We start from the raw sequence: 24027 nt of genomic DNA on the forward strand, positions 1-24027 counted from the left end.
CCCTGCTATCCGGCAGGCCGCCGAGAGTCTGGATGATTCAGGGCCAGGGCGGTGGGTATACTGGTGTACTCTCGCCACAACAGGCCCACTTCTGCATTCCCCACGCCAGGCGCAATAGTTATCTGGGCCTTGAACCCCTCCAAAAAAGTGAAATTAATGAATGGGTTGAGAAGCAGGAGTTGGCAAAGAGAAATTGAGTGGAGAGAAAGCAAGCCGGACTGAAGACGTGCAGAAAGCAAAGAAACAGTACTTGTCAGTGGTTGCAAGAAGAGGCCCTTCTCAAAACCGGATTGACCCTCCTCCTCCTTTACCGGGTGGACTTGGTTGAGCCCCACCCGGCCTAGAGCACCTGGCAAGTCAAGACGGATCAGACTGATTTATTACCTTCCCCGCCTGAAACAAGAAGCGCCGGCTGGCAGGTCAGGGAGGGCGGTACCACTGACACTACAAGGGGAACGCGGGCTGGTCGAATGAACATCAAGAGGGGGGACAAGGCCAAGTGGTAGTTTTGCTTGCGATGCTAGTGCGCTGGCTGACGGAGTACGTCAGATCCAGGTGGGGCGGTACCAAGTAAGCACCTAGCCGTCACTTGACGCTCAGTGCCTCCGCCTTCCAGCTGCCATCTCCAGGGCGAGCTGCGTGGCCCCCGGGACACCTAGGGCCTGCGAGAGCCGTTCCTCGCTCGGCACCAGCCAGGGTCCCGGGGAACCCAGGGATCGGTCGTCCGGATCTTCCGTGCGGCGCTCAGGAGGAGGAACCGCAAGGCCGTCTGCTGCCCCCTCTGGGCTAGGCTCTGGGCTGTCCCGGGTCTTGGGCGTCGTATGGGATTGAGGGTGCTGAAGTGGGGAAGCGCTGGCGCTACGAGGTCTCGTCACCTCTGATCCCTCAGGATCTGGGCTGCGATCTAAGGATGGTAGGAATGCAGATTAGATTGCCTGACAGGGTGGGGTACAGAGAGCTGGGCCCCCTGGCCAAGGGTGGCCAGAAGACTCCAAGTGCTGAGGAAGACAGAGACCCCGCCCCTTATAAAAACCTTCCATCAAGGCCTGGACATGTCCTTCAGGAACAGACACTACCCCTCAGGACACCCAGCACCTCCTTTCCAGAGACCTCGCCCCTCCTGGATCCAGAACACGCCCTTCAGAAATTATTTCCCACAACCCCCAAAGGAAATCAAACCCTTAGCCTCCTGATGCCAAACCCCTCCTATCTAAGTCCCCAAACTCTCCCACTGCACAACACCTCTCTCTACTCCCAACCCTTTCCCTTATCAACCCTTGTCTTTAGGAACTAGAACCCCTATCCTCTGCATCTCCATCCCCTTCCCTCCCCTCTAACCTCACTCAGTCTTCCCCTCCAAGGTCAATGACCCTTCTGAACATCTGCTTTTACCCCAGACCCCTTCCTTCCTTCCCCTTCCCAGTACTCCAAAGCCCTTCCCTCTGAAATCCACTGGGTCCCTCCCTTACCCACCCCCCACTTATAAGAATTCAATGACCCCCTCATAGACATCAAACCCTCCCCACTGAGACCACCAAATCCTTCTCATCCAGGACCCCAGCCTCTCTACTCTTCCACCCTCTCCTTACAGATCCTAGGCCCCTCTCCCCTGGAAAACCCACCATCTCCTTTCTGGGGTCCTCCCCCTCTCTCAGGCTTGCTGGGGTGGGTCTCAAGAGGTCTGCTCAGCAGGAGGTGGAGCCGAGGGCCTCCTGTGCGAATCCGCTGCACGACCTGGGCATGGGTGAGACCCTGAGTTGGCTCTCCATTGACTTGAAGCACAAGGTCACCAGCCTGTAACAGTACAAGGTGAAAGATGCTGTAGGAAGGGCAGATGGAGAGCACCCTGGCAAAGGATGAGGTCGGGGCTCACCTGCAAGCGACCGCACTGCTGTGCTGGCCCATCCTTCAGCAGCCCTCGTACTGCCAGTGGAGCATCCCTGGCTGCATCTCGGCCTCCACTTAGTGTGAGGCCAAAGCCTGCAGAACCTCGAACCAGCTCCACAGAGAAACGACCAGAGGCCTGGGGTGGCTTCGAAACACAACGTGCCTTAACCTGAGTCACTTGGGGTGGCGCGGTACATGTACCCAAGGTCACTGGCTGATGATGCTGGAGTAAGGACACAAGTGTACGTACATTGTCAGTCTCAAGGCAGAGGCAGGTGGCCTCGATTAGGAGGATTAGGTGGTACCTGGAGCCGGTGTTCCACAAAAGTGGGATTAGGCAGGCGACTGTCAGTGACCTCTATGTCCGCAGAATCCATCTCACTAATGGCTGGGAGATGAAAGAGGGAATCCCAGGTTGAACTCCATGTAAACTACCTAGGTCCTGCCCCGTGACTTGCCATTCTAGCCTCATCTCATTGACTTGCTTCTAGACTGCACAGGCAGAATCGCCCACTCATTTAATCTCCACACACTCAAATAACTGTCCTGATCCCAACTTCTTAAATAATAATCCTGGGATTGGCTATTTGAATGATCTTCCATACCTTTCTACCTCTCTCTAATTACATGCAGTCATTGTACCTCAAATAAACCATAGGTCCACCTTGGAGGGTGCAATCCCAGGATTTGACTCCCAAACATTCCAGGCTTCACCCTCTAATAGCCTATAAATCTCAACCAATCCTGACATTTCCAGACCCCCACAATGCATTTATAGGCTCCACCTTCTACACCAGCATTCCAGGCCCTCCCTTAACAAAGTGCCCGCTGTCAACATTCTCCAGGCCCTGCTTCCTCAGGAATGACATTCAAAGCCTCCCTGACAGGCAAACCATCCATCCTCGTACCCTCAACTAATCCTACAACACTCGCCTACTGCAATAACCCTCTCAGTGTCACCTCCTAGAGGAATATGCTAAGTTAACTCCAAGGCCCAGCCCCCTCCAATTTCCCTCCAAGCCCGGTCCTCCTAACTCACACCCGCCACCTCAGAACTCAGCTGCAGTTCGCCCCTGCCCCTCCCGGAGAGGCCCCGCCTCCGACACCCACCTTCTTTGTGGCGCAGGCCCAGTGTGGCCCCCGCCCTGCGTACCAGCGCAGCCATGTCGGCCGCAGCTCTGGCCGCCAGGGGGCGCGCGTCCAGCCGCGCCAGGAGTTGCCCCGCCTTGCGGCCCCCAGGCTGCGGAGCTCCTCGGCCTGAGAGGGAGGGGGCGGGGAAAACAGGTCAGTGCAGACCCCGAGCCTCCGAGAACCCCCACACTCCCCGACGTCCGAGGACCTAGAATGCACCTCAGAACCACTCTCGCGATAGTTCCGGAGGTAGCTGACTGTCTCTCTCATCTCCCGCGAGCCCCAGCCATACGAGCATGGACCCCCACCGGCCTCCACGATATCCCTGGAGACAACTACTTGACCGCAATATTCCTGGACACTCCGAAGACCCTGTGATTATCTCTGGAACTCTCCAACTGCCTCATTCATCACCCCCGATTCCAAACTCTTACTCCCACAATATCGAGAGGGACCCCGATTTCCCCAGATGTCCCAAGAGAACACGGACTGCCCTCCGTGGCCCCGGGACTCCCGACTCATCCTCCAGATAACCTAGGCAATCCTCGAAGCCCACGCCGTAGCCCCAGATTGCCCCTTCACTTATCCCCAGAGGCTCCCGCCTAAGCCCCCGCAATTCACCATAGACCCTGAGTGGCTAGGTGTCCCCAGTGACCCGGACAGATCCCTCCGGCCCATCTCCCCGGAGACTCCTGAGAGCCCCCGGAGCTGGTGCGCAGCCCCGTGGCGCGGGTGCGGATGCAGGCGTGGGTAGGGGGCCTGGAGCTCAGTCCCGGTCGCTGCGCCCCTGCCTGCCGCCGCCGCCCGGTACCAGGCTGACTTGTTTACCACCTGTCTGAAGGGAACCGGAAGGAGCAGACAGGCGGGGCGAGGTGTGGTGAAGACGTGCCCACCCCACCCCCACCCAGTACCTCCTCTGCTCCCCCTAGGGTCCGTGGTGCCCCCCGCGCGTGGCTCCATGACCCAGAGTCGCCCGGGTGGACGCACAGCCGCCAGCGACGCGTTTTGAGCGCCCGCGCGCACTCACCTGGCTGCCCGCCCAGCCTGGACGCTGTGAGGCCGGCCTGTTCCGTGCCTGGCGCCCCAGCCCTCTCGGTGACCTACCTGGCGGCCAGCAAGGAGGCCTGGCTGTGGGCACCAGCGCTTGGCCTCGCTCTGCCTTCAGTCTGGATCCAACCCTGCCAGCATTCTCGGTGACCTGAGCACCGCTCCCTCAACCTCAATCCTTGTTACTGTTCCCAGAATTGCAGCCCTGCTGGCATGGCTCTCTGAGAACACCCACCCATCCCTAGGGCCCCTGCCCCTACAATTCATCCCTGAGGCTGTCCTTGGATTCCCCATTCCTTCACAAAATCCCCCAGGACTAAGCATCTCCCAATCTGGAAGAAATTCCTCATTTGCAGGCCCCTGAGCACCCATCCAGTTGGCAAGCTCCCTGCCCCATTTCTGAAGTATGGAGGCCTCCTAGTGTTTGGCAGCCTCCCTTCACATCCACAATTCTGGCCTTTCAATAATGTCACAGTCTGCAAGTCCATCCCGTTCAGGGATCTACAAAGCCTGAATCTCCTGTTCCCCAGTCTGTAAGAACCTCCCTACTCCATCCACCAGTTCAGGAAACCCCCAGCCCAGGAATGGAAGCTGCCCTCTTCATCTGCAGTGCTTGAAATCTTGAGAATGGGGTGGAGCAGTGAAGGAGGTCCAGTGTGTCCCCCCTCAGACAAGGTCAGGTCAGAGGTGGGAGAGGCAGGGGACTGCAGGAGGAATGAAAGCAGAGACCATTCAGCCCTTTTCACCTATGACCTGCAAGGAGACTCAGAAAGGTGTGTCTCAGAAAGATGGATGAGAGAGGATGCCAAGCCAGCCAGAATGGACGTCTGGACATATTGCATCCACAGCCCATAGTGAAACAGTCACAGATCAAGTGAGTGTTGGGGATAAGCTGCCTGAGATGGGTACTGTTGTCACCTGGCTGCTGGGTCCTGGGCAGGTGCCTGAGCCCGTCCAGCCCTCAGTTTCTTCCTCCAAAAAGTGGTAGTCACACACTGTCTCTCATTGTTCCCCATTCCTCTTTCCACTACAGTAGCACTGTGCCCAAGTGCTCCCCCTCTGGGGCCTATGTCCCCAGACACCCCCCACTTTTTCAAACCCAGGAAGAGCCTCATTTCTCCCCTATCATTGGCTGGTGTCCCTCCAATGGGGGGACACACCCAGGTGCTTTCGAAACATTCTCAAGTCCAGCCCCGCTAGGCCGTGGCTCAGTGGTTGAGCATCGACCTAGGATCCAGGCGATCAGGGTTCCATGCCCGGGTGTGGGCTCAATCAATGACTCTCTCATCATTGATGTTTTTGTCTCTCTCTCCCTCTCCTTTCCTCTCTCTGAAATCAATAAAGATATATTTAAAACAAACAAACAAAACATCCTCAAGTCCAGGACCCTGTCACCTCTCCACTCTCCAACTGGCCTGCCCTTCAACCCTATCGGGCTCAGGGCACTAAGCTCTCACATGGCCCCAAAGGTTCCAAGGGCAGCCCCTCCCCAGCCCACCAGTTCTCCAGTCGGGATTGGCAGATATTCACTGCAAATTTACTGAGTGCCTACTATGTGCAAAGCAATGTTGGAGGTTGCAGAATTCCCATGTAACTTGGGCTCCAGTTCTGCATCCTGCCTTTAGGCGTCAGGGCTCTGGCAGGGTCCTTAACTTCTCTGGACCTCCACTTCCCCTTCTCACACGTGGAATAACAACGTCCCCTGGGTGAAAGGAGGAGCCCAGCAGAGGGTCAGGAATAACAGACGCACTCCGGAGGTAGAGAGAGGCCAAACGCTGGTGCCCACAGCCAGGCCTCCTTGCTGGCCGCCAGGTAGGTCACCGAGAGGGCTGGGGCGCCAGGCACGGAACAGGCCGGCCTCACAGCGTCCAGGCTGGGCGGGCAGCCAGGTGAGTGCGCGCGGGCGCTCAAAACGCGTCGCTGGCGGCTGTGCGTCCACCCGGGCGACTCTGGGTCATGGAGCCACGCGCGGGGGGCACCACGGACCCTAGGGGGAGCAGAGGAGGTACTGGGTGGGGGTGGGGTGGGCACGTCTTCACCACACCTCGCCCCGCCTGTCTGCTCCTTCCGGTTCCCTTCAGACAGGTGGTAAACAAGTCAGCCTGGTACCGGGCGGCGGCGGCAGGCAGGGGCGCAGCGACCGGGACTGAGCTCCAGGCCCCCTACCCACGCCTGCATCCGCACCCGCGCCACGGGGCTGCGCACCAGCTCCGGGGGCTCTCAGGAGTCTCCGGGGAGATGGGCCGGAGGGATCTGTCCGGGTCACTGGGGACACCTAGCCACTCAGGGTCTATGGTGAATTGCGGGGGCTTAGGCGGGAGCCTCTGGGGATAAGTGAAGGGGCAATCTGGGGCTACGGCGTGGGCTTCGAGGATTGCCTAGGTTATCTGGAGGATGAGTCGGGAGTCCCGGGGCCACGGAGGGCAGTCCGTGTTCTCTTGGGACATCTGGGGAAATCGGGGTCCCTCTCGATATTGTGGGAGTAAGAGTTTGGAATCGGGGGTGATGAATGAGGCAGTTGGAGAGTTCCAGAGATAATCACAGGGTCTTCGGAGTGTCCAGGAATATTGCGGTCAAGTAGTTGTCTCCAGGGATATCGTGGAGGCCGGTGGGGGTCCATGCTCGTATGGCTGGGGCTCGCGGGAGATGAGAGAGACAGTCAGCTACCTCCGGAACTATCGCGAGAGTGGTTCTGAGGGGCATTCTAGGTCCTCGGACGTCGGGGAGTGTGGGGGTTCTCGGAGGCTCGGGGTCTGCACTGACCTGTTTTCCCCGCCCCCTCCCTCTCAGGCCGAGGAGCTCCGCAGCCTGGGGGCCGCAAGGCGGGGCAACTCCTGGCGCGGCTGGACGCGCGCCCCCTGGCGGCCAGAGCTGCGGCCGACATGGCTGCGCTGGTACGCAGGGCGGGGGCCACACTGGGCCAGCGCCCCTAGTACCCCGCGTGTCGTTGTTCCCCACTGGTCTACGAGCGTCTCAAGAGGAGGAAGAAGAGGTCTATTTTATTTATATTTGAATCCAGAGCTTGTCGAGTGTTAAATCTTGCATTATTTACATGTCCATTATTTATTATGTTACACAACTGGCATTCACAGATTTTTTAAAAAAAATATATCTTTATTGATTTCAGAGAGAAGAAGGGAGAGGGAGAGGGAAAGAAAGAGAGAAAAACATTAATGATGAGAGAGTGATTGATCGGCTGCCTCTTGCACTCCTCCAGCTGGGGATCGAGTCCGCAACCTGGGCATTTGCCCTGACCGGGAATTGAACCGCGTTCCTAGGTCGATGCTCAACCTCTGAGCCACGCCGCCCGGCCAGATTTTTTCTTTATCTTACCTATACTTCCCACACCAGTAGGGCACAGTAACGTGCACACAGCAGGCGATCAATAAATACTTGTCAAATACCTACACGAAGAAATGAATACCTGTAATAGTTTGGCGAAGGCCTGGGGCGGGGGTGGGGGGTAGAAGGGATCAGTGAGGAAGAAAAGGAGACATCTGTAATTCTTTCAACAATAAAGGTAAATTTTACCTAGGATCCAGGAGGTGGCGGTTCGATTGCAGGTCGGGGTACATACCGGTGTCGCGGGCTCCACCCCAAGTCGGGGGCGTGCGGGAGGCAGCCGATCAAAGACGACTCTCTCATCCTTAATGTTTCTCTCTTCCTCTCCCTCTCCCTCTCCCTTCCTCTCTCTGAAATCAATAAAGATATATTAAAAATTAAAATTAAAAAAAAAAAAAAGAATCAGGCCACCTCTTACCACGTCTACCTTCCTGATGAATTACATTTCTCTGTATGCTAGGCGCTAGGCGCTTCGCTGAAGTGAAAGAGCTTCCCACGGCCCCTTACGCGACTACGCCTGTCAATGCCGCAGTATTTTATGGGAAAGGTAGTTCTAGGGCTCATCCTCTGGCCCCGGGCAAGCTGAGCCCAAACTAAACTTCCCAGCAAGCAGCGCACCGGCCTGGGAAGAGGGGCAAGATGGCGGACGCCGAGGAAAGTGTTTCTCGGCCGGCGGGACCCTCTGCTGCCCCAATTTCGTTCAGTTTCAGTCGTAGGGCCGCCCGAAGACGGCTGGCCGACCAGGGAGACGACCCGGGTGGCCCTCCGGAAGAGAAGGATTTCTTGAAATCCGTGGAAGGGAGGAAGTTGCAGAGGTGAAGCTCTGGGTCTTTCATCTCTCAGAAATCGGTGCGGTGAGCGCAAGCGGGAGGGTGCATGTGAGTTATCTTAGTGACAGTGGCCTGGAAAGCCTGAGTACTGAATGAGGAAATTCGTGGAGGCGAGAAGGCGGGAGTTTGTAGACAGGAGAAATTGAGCCTGATGGCGGTGGGGATTCACAAGCGAGAATACATCCTGAGAGGGAGTGTCTTTAGGATTTGGGAACCCTGAGGTGTGTGGGTTATGAAAGAAGGAAAGGAGGGGAGAATGACAGAACCCCTAGTGTCTCAACTGAATCGGCTTCTCCAATATGGGGAACGGGATGGAGCGGCAGATTGAGGTTGGGGGAGGCCATAATCGGCTTAATTCGGAAAGGAGAGAGTCTGAGGGAGGGACTTCCAGAAGAGAATCAGCCTTCGGGAGGCGGGTGTGGAGCTTGGAGCTCCAGAGAGAGTCTGGACTGAAGATGATGATTTGTTGGTCATTGTGGAAGCCAGGGACTGAGGACTGATTCCTCGAAGGAATCAGTTGGGGGTGGAGGAAAGAATCCAAAGAAGGCACCATCAGAGATATAATTGGATAAGTAGGCAGAACAGAGAGAGTGGTCCATGGGACTGGGGGTGAGTTTGGCTCTTGTGTTTTCTCTGAATGAAGGGGTGTGGCTCAGCACCCACTGACCATGCTACTCTCCCAACTTCATCCCTCCGTGTCCACATCAGTGTGAATCCCTCAGAAGCCCCCAAGGAACTCGTCATCCCTTTGATCCAGAATGACCCTCGAAGACAGCTGCCAGTCCAGGCCCCTGGCCCAAACACAGATATTGAGGCCATTGGGGATGGGATGCTGTCCCAGGCTGTGAAGGAGCTCATTGAGGGTGAGTGATCCCCCTTTGCCTTGCCCCAGTGAAGGAAGAATGGTAGGAAAGTGGAACGGTATGGTGGGACCTCATTGCTCCCTCCCATTCTTCCTTAGAATCCAAGAAGTCCCTGGAGGAAAGAGAAAATGCGGGTGTCGATCCCACGCTCGCTATCCCCATGATCCAGAAAAGATGCACCCCCAACGAGGAAGGGGCAGGCAGCGAACCCCGGGCTGAGACAGTGAGCTGGCCCCTCCACCCCTCCTGCCCCAGCCTCTCTTTTCCCTATCTGCCAGGCTTGCCTTCCTGCACAGAGCAGGGGAAGTCTGTGTGTGTACTAGAGGCCTGCTGCCTATCCCTTTCTCCTACCATCCCTTGCAGTGTTTGAGGAACACCAAAGAGACTGATGTAACTGGACTGGAATGAGTGAAGGGGAGGGGTAGTAGATGAGGTCAGAAATGGGAGCTAAACCAGGCAGTCCCTTGTGGGTCATGGTGAAGACTTTGGATTTATTCTGAATGAGAACCATGAGAGGGCTCTGAGCAGAGAAGGGACAAGACATGATTTGACAGGATTTCCCTGGATCCTGTGAGCAGAACAGACTAGTAAGTAGAGATGGGAGCAAGGAGACCAATAGTCCAGGCTAAAGATGATGGAGACTGAGACCAGAGTGGTAGGAGTGAGACTTGGAAGGACAGGTAGGGTTTAGTGAGAAAGGGAAGAGCAGTGTGAGTACTCCTAATGACAGCAACAACCCAGACAGTGGCATGATAGCAGGAAATTGATGTGGTATGTGTCCGACAGTGAGGCAACTTGTGTGTCTGGAGTGAGTATAAAGAATTGAGGGAGTGGTTATGGGAGGTGAGACCATGAGAGACAAGGGTTGTGCTTACAGAAGTAACCAACTATGTCTTTCATACCCATGGACCCACTTTTTACCTCTTCATTCACAATTTTTTTTGCAGTGCTTCTTTGGCTTTTTTGTTTTTAAATTTTTATTTATTGATTTTAGAGAGAGAGGAAGGGAGAGAGAAAGAGAAAAGGAGAAACATTGTGTTGTTATTTCACTTATTTATGCATTCATCGGTTGATTCTTGTATATGTCCTGACTGGGGATCAAACCCACAACCTTGGCATAACTGGACGACAGTCTAACCAACTGAGCTACTCCACCAGGGCTGCAGTGCTTTTTTAGGGCCTAGTTTTCTTACAGCCCCAGACCACCATCTCTTTTGACTGAACTCTTCTCATCAGCCTTCAGATGTTCTCTGGTTTCTTTCATTATAAAAAGAAAAAAAGGCTTTCACTTCGCTCTCCATCCTGTTCTAGCTTTGGCCTCATTTCTCTTGTTTTCCCTCCTCTCTCAGCCTTCCACATCTCACTTGAACAGAGTTCCATCCATCCTTCTTCTCACTCAGCCTAAAAACCATATCATCACCTTTGACTCCCCTCCATTTCATGCTCCATATACAATCTGTCAGCAGAATCCTGTCTCCCTTTTCTTTTCTTTTTAATCCTCATTCAAGGATATTTTTTCCATTTCTTTTCAGAGGGAGTGGAAGAGAGGGAGAGAGAGAGAAACATTGATGTGAGAGAGACACATTGTTTGCCTCGCGCACACACCCCAACTGGGGCCAGGGATCGAGCCTGCAACCAAGGTATGTGCCCTTGGCTGGAATCGAACCTGGGACCCTTCAGTCCATGGGTTGATGCTCTAACCACTGAGACAAACCAGCTAGGGTCTATCATCTCCCTTTTCAAAATACATTTAGAATCTGACCACTTCACCTCATCACCACTACTAGCATGCTGGTCTGAACCACTAGCATCTCTCATCTGAACTATTACAATTACTTACTAGCTGTCCCCCTTGGGGCTGCCACCCTCTTGTGACTCCTGCCTAGCTCTTTTAATTAATTTCTTACCACCTCTCTCTGCTTCCACATCTCTGTTTCAGTTAGGTTGACTTTCATGATGCTTTTCACACAGCCTCAGGGCCTTTGCTGTTTACTGTTCTCTCTGCTTGCAACACCCTTCCTTCTTATATCTTCATGGTGCCCTGTTATTTCCTTCTGGTCTCTGCTCAAAATATTAACTCAGTGACACTCCCTTCTTCATCTTTCTCATCTCCTTAACCTGCTTTATTTTCCTTCATAGATCTTATCACCACCTGACATATCATGTCTTATGTATTTTACTTCTGACTCCTACCATTAGAACATAAACCCTGCAAGGTCAGGAGTTTTTGTGTTTTGTTCACTGCTTTATCCTGGCACTCAATAGGTACTTTGTAAATATTTGTTGAAGGACTGAAGAGGAGGAGTAAAGTAAGGGATGGCAAGAGGAAATCAAAAGTTATCCTTAAGCTGACTGGAAAAGAAGCATTGAGGGTCACCCAGTAGGTGATAGCAAATGCACTTCAGAGGGCCTGCTACCATAAGCAAAGCCTAACTGCCCTTCCTCCTCCTGAACCCATAGGTGCCCAAGGAGGCCGATTACGAGGCAGTCCCTGTGGAGGCCTACGGGCTGGCCATGTTGCGGGGCATGGGCTGGAAACCTGGCCAGGGCATCGGCCGCACCTTCAATCAGTGAGTTCTGGTATAGGACCATGGGGACAACAGACAGGGCAGTGAACAAGACCCCTGCGGTTATCGCCCACCCAGGACCATCTGGGCATGGGAAGAGCACATTACCACCCTAACCAATTCAGTATCTGCCACTACTGTTTCAAACTCCTATTTGCCCTTTGAAACTCCATAATTAGATCCCATTTATGGAAAGCTTGCCTCTCTGGGCATCATCTTCCTTATCTGAAAAATGGGAATAATAACAGCATTGACTTCCCAAGTCTATTGTGAGAATTAAGTGATATTATACATCACTTAATGTAAGTATTCCTCAGTAGGAATACCTCAGTAGGTGCTGGCCCCAAATAAACATAGACTAGACATTTGCTATTATCACACAGACTTATAATCCCTTCTTCACAGTTCTAAACTCCAAAGAATTCTGAAACCACTTTTTTCATAAACCCTTTGGCAGCCAAATGTGACCTGAATTGACATTGTGTTTCATAGTGTGTTTCTCCTGCTTGATGTGAATACTTGTATGATTTCCCCTGTAGAAATATTAGTGTATTTGGTTATACTATGGATACTATGTAATAGATGGCACATATAGCATGCTATTAGGTTGAATCAAATGAAATTGCCATTTCTGAGATGAGGAAGACATATACTCTTGAACATTTTGAAAGGGTGGGATTTGGGTAGGAGTTGCACTGAAGACCATTATATCCCCCAAGAAGCCCATATTTTGTGCTCCCTACAGAGTGGTGAAGCCCCGTGTCAACTCACTGAGACCTAAAGGGTTAGGACTGGGCGCCAACCTAGCTGAGGTCCAGGCCCTTGCCCCCACTGGCCCCCACCGCTTGCCAAGGCCAGGTGAGGAGCGTGAGAAGGATAAGGAAGACAAGCCTCAAGGACTGGTACCTGGAGGGGCTGTGGTGATTCTTTCTGGCCCTTACCGAGGTCTGTATGGGAAGGTAAGGAACCAAGACAAGCAGCAAAAAAGATTGATGTGAGGGTCAGAACGAAGAAGAATTGAGTTTGGGGTAGAAAGGCTGGAAGTCCTTGTCTTTTAGGCCTTCCCGGCTCATTGCCTTATTTGGTAACTCAGGACCACTTACTGGGCCTTTCTGAGCCTCAGTTTCTAACTAAAGGGGAGAGAATGCCATATACCACAAGTGCCTAAGGATTAAATGCTTAAAATATGTTCAAACCCCACAGTCTGGTGGGGGCCACACAGGGACTAGGACTAGTCCCAGCCCGCAGGGGACACAGTCTGGTAGGGAAGACAGAGGAGCCAGTAGAAGTCCCAGACTTCAGGGTCAAAGTCAGCTGGGAGAGACACAAGGACCAAGCCTGGTCCCCACTCTCAGGGGTCACAGTCTACTGGGGGAGACACAGGGGTCAGGCCAATTAGAGGTAAGGGTAGACAGCTTGTTCCTAGAAATGTGGGTCGAGTCCACTCAACCTTTGCCTAACTTCTTCCTCCCAACACTTTAGGTGGAAGGCCTCGATCCTGACAATGTTCGGGCCATGGTTCGTTTGGCTATGGGGAGCCGCATGGTGACTGTTAGTGAGTACTGCCTACGGCCTGTCTCCCAGCAGGAATTTGACAAGAACTCCTTGAATCCCAGTGAGTGAGCCTCTTACCTAGCTGGGGGAGTTGGAGAAGCATTCCTGGGAATGATAAGGCCTGTCTCGGGCAGGAAGGGGGAGGTGTTAGATCTACAGAGGGGAGGGGCAGTGGTGAGAATGGAGATAGTAGTTTGTTCAGTTTGATTAAAGAAAGGTTGATCTAGTAACCCTGAGTCTTTAGCCTCTTTCTGAAGCAGAAGAAACAGGTGTGAAAATCATTTTCTACCCTCAGGAGCTCTTTGTCTGTTTAGGGTGATGAACCCCCCTTTTGCTAGAGAGTGAAAACAGCTAGGACTAAGGCATAACTGGGAAGGAAGGCATTTTAGGTATGTCAGTAGAATGTGACAGTTTGTCAAGTGGGAGATGGGTGCCAACAGAGCTCTCCAGGACTCCTAGCCCACACTAGGCAGTTGACTCAGGTAGGCACTGTCAGCACAGGCTGTGGTGGTTGAGGAAGGCTTTCTGAAAGAGGCTGAGACAGTTGAGAGGAAGGGGAGAGCATTCTAATAGTCCAGGCAAAGGCACGATGGTAAGAGGAGACACTTTGGTGGATGGGTGTCCTGAGGCTGAGGTGTGGCCTGGGAGGAAAGAGAGTAAGATATTGAAGATCTTTCCTGGTTCTCCCCACACCCCCTTGAACAGGCCAGGAGAACAAAACTTCCTTAGGGAAACGGAATGGAACATCCTCATCAAGGAAGGCCTTCCAGGAGCAGGACCTTCCCACCCAGCGGGGAGTAGAAGAGAAGAAGCGGAAACGCCTTCCAGACCGGTGGGGCCCTGGGCATCTGGGATGATGGAGGAAGATAAGGGTATAGGGAGGCTCCAGCAGTCAGAGAAAGCTTCTAGGGCAAGGCAGATGCATAGAAGGAACTAGAAACGGTACTGTGGGTGGGTTTTACAGCATTGGCAAAGATGGGGCTACCGAAACGCACATCTGACTAAGCCTGGCGTCTGCCTTGTCTCCACAGACACGACGAGCCTACATCCAAGAGTGAGAAAGCAGCCTCCAGGAGTCAGCACTGGTTGCACCGGGACCTGCGTGTGCGGTTTGTGGACAAACTGTACAAGGGTGGGCAGTATTATAACACCAAGGTAGGAACCCCACAGCCTAGGTCTCCTTCCTCCCCCAGGGACGGGGTTCCCTTCACTCTCTAACATTCTCATTCCTCTGACCCTCTCTCCAGATGATGATCGAAGATGTCCTCAGCCCAGATACTTGTGTATGTCGGACAGATGAAGGCCAAGTCCTGGAAGGTGAGTGTGAGGGATGGCCACTAGGTCATTATCATCCTGGAAGCTGGTAAGAAGGCTGTCTCAGGCCAAGAGGCTGCCCAGGCAAAAGCTGGGAGGTTGGGCAGCATTAAGGTTTTTTACAAGGCCCAGCATCCCCTAACACAACATTAGACACTTAAATCTGAGCACCACTTTCCACATCTGCAAAATTAGCATGGAAATGACCTGTTTCTTCCTATTGTGACTGATGCCTAATAAGGGTGTGTACTGAGCTCCCAATGCATGGTAAGGCTTAAACGTCTTTACAATAAGCAGTGTCTGTTATCACACCACCCATCATCATCATATATAAATGCTCCCTTTAGTATAGCTATTGCTAGGAAGTGCTCCTTAGGTTTCCTCATCTGCGAAATGGGTGTGGTGGGACTCCCGTCTGTCAACAGGGTACAGAGTGGCTCCAGGAAATACAGGAAATACCCTTCTGACAGAACCCTGGCTGGGCTGGCCCCTGGCTACAGACCTCACTTCCCTTTCCTTCTCTGCAGGCATCAGGGAAGACATGCTGGAGACTCTCATCCCCAAGGTCCAGGGCAAACGGGTGATGGTGGTGCTGGGGCCACAGGCTGGAAGGGTGAGTCCCAGATTTGGGAAGGGGGCTGGGAGCATGCAAGGGATGTCCCAGGGTCTGGGTTGGCCTAGCTGACTTCAACTGTCCCTACTCTAGGTGGGCCATCTGCTGGGCTGGAACAGAGAGCAGAGCCAGGCTGTGGTTCAGCTGCGGAGAGAGAATCGACTGGTGGAACTTCACTATGATGCTGTTTGCGAGTACATGGGCCCCACTGACTCAGACGAAGACTGATGCATGGACCCATTCCCTTCTCCATGCAGTTACCACTATACAGTGTGAAAAGCCCACCTTTGTGAAGGTGGGGAGGTTACTATTCTGTTCTGCACTTGCATTGCAGCCCTGGGACAGGGACAGGGACAGGGCACGAAATGGATAGACCAGAAGGGAGGCTGGAAACAAACCTAGTATTTACCAGCAGTTAGTATAAAATAAAAACCATTTCAAATACTTAGTAAAATGAAGAGCTCATAAATGGTATGCTGAGCTGTGAGGAAGTGGGAGCTGCGCTGAGGTAGGAACCATTTCATTTTTCAATCCCACCACCCTGCTTGGGCTGCCAGATAATTTAAAGGATCCATTCACTCACGAGCTCACTCTCAGAACACAGAAGCTATGAAAGCTGTCCCCTAAGAAGATACTATGGAGTCTGGAACACCACATGTCTGGACAATTTCCTGAGCAAGAATCCTAGCAGTGGTTCTGCCTCTAGTCTTGGTCCAGAGCATATTGAGCCCGGTGATGGGAGTCAGGAGGAAGGAAAGCATCTACCCATGAATGGGATGTGTTAGTACTACTTTCCAGAGGAGCCAGTTAATTTTGTGGGCCCCGTTTTAGTCCCAAAACTTTGGCTTAAAAAAAAAAAACGTTTGCCCTGGCCAGGTAGCTCAGTTAGAGCATCATCCCCATACGCCAAGGTTGTGGGTTCCATCCCAGGTCAGGGCACATACAAGAATCAACCAATGAAGGCGTATATAAGTGAAACAACAAATCGATATTTCTCCCTTCCTCTCTCTAAAAAATTAAATAAATAAAATTTTTTTGAAGAAAACACTTTTGTCTGTTTCAGGTAGAATTTCTCTGATTGCTCCAGGTAACTATATTCTCAAAAAGGTTACTGTCAAAAAAATCCTCAAACTTTTCTATTTAATGGTCTGAGATACAAAATCAATGAGGGAAGACTGATGAGTCTCAGATGGAAGGAGGGAGGAAGAGATTAACCAAAGGACATATGTGCATATATGCATAACCCATGGACACAATAGTGCAAATAGTGTGTTGAAGGCCTGGGGAGTGGGTGGGAATGGGGAGGAGGGAGTTGATGGTGAGGGGGGACATCTGTAATACTTTCAACAATAAAGATAAATTTTAAAAAATCAACAAGGGAAGTCAGAGTTTAGGCACAATTGGGGTTTTTTCTTTTTAAAAAAATTTTATTGATTTTAGAAACATCAATTTGTTTTTCCACTTATTTATGCATTCATTGGTTGCTTGTAAGTGCTCTGACCAGGGATCAAACCCACAACCTTAGTATATAGGGACAATGCTCTAACCAACTGACCTACCTGCCCAGGGTGGCACAATTGTTTGTAAATCATCCCAGTCACTAAGTCATTGATGTAATAAGTAGAATTTGAGTTAGATCTAGGCCACTGGTATAATGTAGCACAGTGCTAAAGAATTTAAACACCCCTTAAGCAGGATAGTAAAGGTAGGGTGCTGTCCCTACCACCAAGCAGTGGCAGACTGCTGTTTAGAGCCAAAATGAGCTGGCCAGATCAATGGCCATGTTCTCCTAAGGTAAGAAATGATTACAAAACCTTCCAATATTTACTAACCCCAACATGAAGTGCACTTGCACAGACTGATTTACTTTTTTGTCATCCCTAATTAATTCCAGAACTCCATTTTTGAGATTTGCCAAATAGACTTGTTAAGGCAGACAGCAGGAACAAACCCCTACTCCCAGTTCCTCCAGGTCTTCATTGTGAATGCACACACTATCCCTGGAATTCCAGGCTTGGTTGTATTTTTAATCCTGGGAGAAAGAGTTGGGACTCTAGAGGCTCCCGATTTGGCATGTCCAGTAGTCAGTTTCCTATGCTTGCATGTGATTCGCCCAGTCAAGAAAGCCTACTCCTTTCTCCAAATCATAATAAATCCATCTTGGTGCCCGGCCAGCATGACTCAGTGATCGAGCGTTGACCAGTCAGGGCACATGCCCGGGTTGTGGGCTCCATCCCCAGTAGGGGGCATGCAGGAGGCAGCTGATCAATGATTCTCTCATTGATGTTTCTATCTCTCCCTCTCCCTCTCTCTGAAATTAATAAAAACATTATATATATATATTTTTTTAATATATATTTATTTCAGAGAGAGGGAGAGAGAGAGATAGAAACATCAATGATGAGTCATTGATCGGCTGCCTCCTGCAGGCCCTCAACTGGGGATCGAGCTCGCAACCCGGGCATGTGCCCTGACCAGGAATTGAACCCTGATCACCTGGATCCTAGGTCGATGCTCAACCACTGAGCCACGCCCAGCCGGGCAAAACATATTTTATAAGTAAAATAAATAAATTCATCTTGGTAACACCCTCAAGAAGGGCTCAAATCTCCCTGGGGAAGGGCACTGGTCCCCCGTGTCTGCCCTGCAACATGGTATAATCTGGCAGTTTTGAACAATCCCTTCATCTCCTCCAAGCACCATGATACTTAAAATAGATCTTTCATTAGATTCTGATTTCTTGGAGTTAATATTTCTCCTAAGCCTGCCTTTGAAAACAGCGCCTGAAGTTCTTGAATACTACCTGTGTCCAGAATGCCTAGCCATAGCAAGAGTGCCTGGTCCACCTGATAGACTCTGCCTCAGCCTTAGCTCTTGCTTGCAGAGCCTCAAGGTCACACAGAGGTGAGAGCTTAGGAACTCCTCAGTTCTTTCCTGGGCATGCTTACAACCTTGCACATGCACCTACATCTGTCCTTCCAGATTCCCAGGAATATGTCATGTTTTTAAAATTTTTTATGTATTGATTTGAGAGAGAAACATCAATTTGTTGTTCCACCTGTTTTTACATTCATCAGTTTTCTTAAATGTGCCCTGATGGGGTGGAACCCTTAAATTTAGCTTAGCAGGACAATGCTCTAACCAACTACCCTACCCAGCCAGGGCTTTAGAACTTTGCAAAGCCCCTTCTGGATATTTCATTCCCTAGGTTTTACTTTCATTTTTATCGGTCAACTTCTTGTTTACTATGACTCTTATCACCACCTCAGGCAACCGTGGTGTTAAACAATGACCACCAACTGTTTTGAAATTGCTATGAAAACAGAGTTCTGAGTCAGGTCAAAGACAAGCCCTGTAAGGGGGAACGTCTAGGGAAATGCCATACAGGTCAAGAATGACAATTCTCTGGGTCTCACACCCATTAGGATGGCTACTAATAAGAAAATAACAAGTATTGGTGAGGATGTGAGAAATTGGAACCCTTGTGAACTATTGGTAGGAATATAAAATGGTACAGCTGCTAAGGAAAAGAATATGGCATTTTCCCCAAAAATTAAAAAACAGAATTACTGCCCGGCTGATGTGGCTCAGTGCTTGAGTGTCAACCCATGAACCAAGAGGTACCTAGTTAGATTCGACATCAGGGCACATGCCCAGGCTGCGGAATTGATCCCCAGTAAGGGGCATGCAGGAGGCAGCCAATCAGTGTTTCCATCTCTCTATCCTTCTCCCTTCTCTTTCTAAAATCAATAAAAACATTTTAAAAAATTACTATATAATCCAGCAATTCCATTTCTGGGTACATATCCAAAAGAATTGATTTTGCACATCCATGTTCATAGCAGCGTTATTCACAGTAGCCAAAAGGTGGAAGCAATCCAAGTGTCCATCAGTGAGTGAACTGATAAGCAAAATATGATATATACAAAATAAAAATACAAAACAAAAGGAAAATAAATGTGGTATAACATACAAGCAATGTTCTCTAGCCTTTAAGAGGAAGGAAATTCCAATTTAAAAAATCAAAAGAAAGGAAATTCCAACACATGCTGCAACACAGATTAACCTTGAAGACATTTTGCTAATTGAAATAAGCCAGTCATGCCCCAGCCAATTTGGCTCAGGGGTTAGAGCATCGGCCCATGGACTGAAGGGTCTGGGGTTCAATTCTGGCCAAGGGTACATACCTTGGTTGCAGGCTCCATCCCTGGTCCAATTTGGGACACATGCAGGAGGCAACCAATCGATATGTCTCTCTCACATCTCTCCCCCCCTCTCTCTCTCTTCCACTCTCTCTGAAGAGCAATGGAAAAAATATCTTCAGGTGAGGATTAAAAAAAAAAAAAGAAGCCAGTGACAAAAAGACAAATACTGTATGTTTCCATGTATATGAGGTATCTAGAGATAACATTCATAAAAACAGAAAGTAGAATGGTGGTTGCCAGGAGCTAGGGGAGGAGGAAATGGGGAGGTGGTTTTTAATGGGTAGAGAGTTTTGCAAGATGAAAAAGTTCTAGAGATTGATTGTAGAACAATGTGGATATCTTTAAACACTACTGAGCTGTACACTTAAAAATACTTAAGATGGTAAATTGTGCCCAGCCAGCATGACTCAGCAGTTGAGCATTGACCTATGATCCAGGTGATCTCAGTTCGATTCCTGGTGAGTGCACATGCCTGAGTTGTGGGCTCGATCCCCAGCAGGGGGCATGCAAGAGGCAGCCAATCAATGACTCTCTCATCATTGATGTTTCTATCTCTCTCTCTCCCTCTTCCTTACTCTCTCTGAAATCAATAAAGATATATATATATAAAAAAAAGTACATGAACATTGCCCTGGCTGGCATGGCTCAGTGGTTAGAGTGTCAACCTGCAGATTTTTGGGTCTCAGGTTCAATTCCGGTCAAGGGCACGTGCCTGGGTTGCAGGTTCATCCCCCTGCCCCAGTCAGAGCACATGCAGGAGGCAACCAATCGATGTGTCTCTGTCACATCAATGTTTCTCTCTCTCTCCCCCTCCCTCCCTTCCATTCTCTCTAAAAATCAATGAAAAAATATCCTCAGGTGAGGACTAACAACAACAACAAAAAGTACACAAACACCTATGATGTGCCTGGCATTCTGGTTAATCGTATACCCAGTGCCTGCAAACAATGGGTGCTCCTCTTCTTTCCCTCTCAGCAACATTGGGCAGCAACATTTGACTCCCTTTTTATTTACTTAAAAAATTATGTGTGTGTGTGTGTGTGTGTGTGTATATATATATATATATATATTTCAGAGAGAAGAAGGAAGAGGGACAGAAAGATAGAAACATTAATGATGAGAGAAAGTCATTGATCAGCTGCCTTCTGCATGCCCCCTGCTGGGGGTTGAGCCCGAAACTCGGGCATACGCCCTGACTGGGAATTGAACCTCAATCTCCTGGATCATATATGGGTCGATGATCAACCGCTGAGCCATGCCAGCCAGGCTTGACTCCCTTTTTAAAATGCTTTTTAACTTGACTTCCAAGAATCCTTTCTTGGTTCTGCTCCTACTTCACTCGCTGTACCCACTCAGTCTTTTGCAAGTTATTCCTCATTTTCCTGACCTCTGTACCTTAGAAATGCCCCAGAGCTAAGGCCTCTGACCTCATCTACATTCATTTTCTACATGATCTCTAGTCTCCTGGCTTTTAATAACATTGATATTCTGATGGCTCCTAAATTTTTATCTCCAGCCTGTACCTCTCTCCTAATCACCAGTCATATCCATTCCCTATTCAATATCTCAACCTAATATTTCATAAGCATCTCAGACTTCACAAAAACAAAACAAACCTCCCAATTTCCCCTCTCAAATCTGCTCCTCCAGCTGACTCCCAGGTTAATTAAAACCTTTTGAATCATTCTTAACTCCTTTCTCACACCCTATATCCAGTCAATCAACATATCATTTCAGCCCTACTTTCAAAATAATTCCAGAATGTATCTTATCTCAATTCCAAGATGGCAGTGAATTAAGTGGAAGCTACACTGACACTCTCCCAGGACCAAACTGGAATTACAACTAAAATATAGAAAAACCATCCTGAATAATCAACTGAGCACTAGCTGGAGAGAACCCTCACAACCAAGGATGAAAAGTGGAGACCGCATAGAGACTGGCAGGAAGTGTGGAGGCACGAGACGGCTGGCCAGGCTCCCACAGGCAGCAGCTGAAGTTCCCCAGAGATATCTCAGCTGGGGGTTCCCACTGAGAATTCTGGGGTCTAATCCCCAAGATAGGCTTCCCAGCTCAGAGCACCAGAACTGAGAAAGGTGCCCATTTAACATCTGGTTGTGAAAAGCAGTGGGGTTTCTGTTTGCCAGAGAGAGATGGCTGGAAATGCAGGCACCCTCTTTTGTTGCTTAAATATATCTTTATTGATTTCAGAGAGAGGAAAGAAGAGGGAGAAATAGAAACATCAATGGCGAGAGAGGCATCATTGATCAGCTGCCTCGTGCATGCCCCCTACTGAGGACTGAGCTCAAAACCTGGACATGTGCCCTGACAGGGAATTGAACCCCGATCTCCTGGATCCTAGGTCGATGCTCAGCTGCTGAGCCACACCTGGCTGGGCCAGGCACCCTTTTAAAGGGCCAATGCACAAAATTTCAAGTGCAGCCAATCACCTTGTGCTCCAGCAGAGGGAGGACAAAGCGGACTGTGTGAGGAGAATCCAGGGTTGGGGGCTCTGGAGATAGAGCTCAGATTTCTGTGCTGAGTCATTCCCCTATATGGCAAAGGACATCTTTCTCAGGCAGACCTTCGCCATCCAGGCAGCTTTTGCCTCTGAGGGGAAGCAATTGCCCCACCCTGTTAGAAAACCTCTCATCTCACCCTGTGGATTTTACTCTTTGCTGTGATCTATAGCCTTAGGCTCATTAAAAGACTGAGAATAACAACCAGCCTGCAGGCAGAGGTGGATCTCTGAATGCTTTGAGTCTGCCTGATCTGCTTCTCGACCTGGGGCTAGGAAAAGGAGACTTTGGTGCCCATCTTGGTCCTTTCCAAATGCACCCACCCCAGAAGTGGGAGCCACAGCTGTGGACTGCAGAAAGCTCCAAACAGGGTACTTAGGGCCGGTCACAGCCTCTGACATTGTTCTGCACCAGAGACCCTCCAAAATGACTGGGAGTCATAGCAGATCTACCTAATACATAGAAACAAACCCAAACAGGCAGACAAAATGGAGAGACAAAAAAACAAGCCCCAAATGAAAGAACAAGAGAAGTCTCCAGAAAAAGAGCTAAATGAAATGGAGATAAGCAATCTGTCAGATATAGAGTTCAGAATACTGATTGTAAGGACATTCAACAGCATGAGAAAAGATATGGAAACTATGAAGGAAATTAAGAATGACAGAGAAGTAATAAAGAACACATTGGAAGGAATAAACAGCAGATTAGAGGAATCCGATGATTGGATCAGTGAATTAGAAGGCAGGGTAGAAAAAAATCACTCAATCAGAGAAACAAAGAAAAAACAATAAAAAAACAGGACAGCTTAAGGGAGCTGTGGGACAGCATGAAATGTAACAACATTTACATCATAAGAAATCCAGAAGGTGAAGAAAGTGGTCAAGGGATAGAGAACCTGTTTGAAGAAATAATGGCAGAAAACTTCCCTAACCTGGTCAAGGAAAAAGTGACACAAGTTTAGGAGGCACAGAGAGTCCCAAGCAAGATGAACCCAAAGAGGCCCATGCCCAGACACATCATAATTAAAATGCCAAAAATTAAAGACAAGGAGAGAATCTTAAAGGCAGCAAGAGAAAAGCAATTGTTTGCCTACAAAGGAGTTCCCATAAGGCTGTCAGCTGAAACCCTACAGGCCAGAAGGGAATGGCATGAAGTATTCAAGGAAATGAAAAGCAAGGATGTGAAACGAAGGCTACTCTATCCAGCAAGGCTATCATTCAAAATAGATGATGAAAGAAAGAGCTTCCCATACAAGAAAAAAAAAAAAAAAGGCTAAAGGATTTTTATCACCACCAAACCAGCATTGCAAGAAATGTTAAAAGGACTGCTGTAATAAGAAGAGAATGCTTGGTGGGGCTCCCATGTGAGGCCATCCAGACCAAGGCTTTTGTCTGCTGGGAGTTTTTTGATTGCTGCTTCAATTTCATGAGTTGTTGTTGATCTATTCAGGTTTTCTGATTCTTTCCGGTTTAGTTTTACATGATCTTCCCAGCTGGAGTGGCTCAGTGATTGAGCATTGACCTATGATACAGGAGATTGTGGTTCAATTCCTGGTCAGGGGATATGCCCTGGTTGTGGGCTCAGTCCCCAACAGGGAGTGTGCAGGAGGCAGTTGTTCAATGACTCTCTCTCATTATTGATGTTTCTCTCTCTCTCTCTCTCTTCCTCTCTCTGAAATCAATTAAAAAAATACATGATCCCACTCATGTGGAATCTAATGAACAAAATAAACTGATGAACAAAACAGATCCAGAGACATAGAAGCATGGAACAGACTAACGAATCTCAGAGAGAAGTGGGGGTGGGTGGGTGGGAAGAGATTAACCAAAGAATTTATATGCAATATTATGCATAACCCACAGAAACTGACAATAGTGTGGTGAAGGCCTGGGGCAGGGGTGGGGGTGGGGCAAGGGCGGTAAAAAGGGAGACATCTGTAATACTTAAAACCATAAAAACAAATTTTAAAAATAATACATCTTATCTCCTCCAATGTCCAGTGTCCAAGCCACTGAAACCATTGCCTGATTTACTGCAATAGCCTCTTGACCTCCTTGCTTCCCCTTTCCCTGCTCCCACCTTGGTGTACACGTGGCAGCCAGAGCTATTTTGAAAAGACAAGCCTGGTCATGTTTCTCTCCTCTGCTCCAAACCC

The 24027-nt window shown here is 49.8% G+C and overlaps 2 protein-coding genes across 3 annotated transcripts; one reads left to right on the forward strand and one right to left on the reverse strand.

Moving 5' to 3' along the window:
- Positions 1–596: 596 nt before the first annotated feature.
- MAGIX (MAGI family member, X-linked) lies at positions 597–3978 on the reverse strand. 2 transcript variants are annotated; one of them, XM_016218439.2, is made up of 6 exons: positions 3930–3978; positions 2998–3144; positions 2193–2275; positions 1874–2110; positions 1623–1794; positions 597–904 (listed from the first exon to the last, which is right to left on the reverse strand). In XM_016218439.2, exons 1-6 carry the CDS (start codon positions 3976–3978, stop codon positions 597–599), a joined length of 996 nt encoding a protein of 331 aa, XP_016073925.2. The 2 variants fall into 2 exon arrangements, with proteins under 2 accessions (XP_016073925.2, XP_016073927.2); XM_016218441.2 differs by lacking the exon at positions 1874–2110.
- Positions 3979–8046: 4068 nt separating this feature from the next.
- GPKOW (G-patch domain and KOW motifs) lies at positions 8047–17359 on the forward strand. Its single transcript, XM_016218416.2, has 11 exons — positions 8047–8222; positions 8946–9100; positions 9199–9323; positions 11561–11670; positions 12413–12626; positions 13150–13282; positions 13927–14053; positions 14253–14376; positions 14469–14538; positions 15063–15148; positions 15242–17359. Exons 1-11 carry the CDS (start codon positions 8047–8049, stop codon positions 15374–15376), a joined length of 1455 nt encoding a protein of 484 aa, XP_016073902.2. The 3' UTR covers positions 15377–17359.
- Positions 17360–24027: the final 6668 nt, after the last annotated feature.

The sequence above is a fragment of the Miniopterus natalensis genome, chromosome X (genome assembly GCF_054644295.1).
Source record: "Miniopterus natalensis isolate mMinNat1 chromosome X, mMinNat1.hap1, whole genome shotgun sequence".
Taxonomy (NCBI): domain Eukaryota; kingdom Metazoa; phylum Chordata; class Mammalia; order Chiroptera; family Miniopteridae; genus Miniopterus; species Miniopterus natalensis.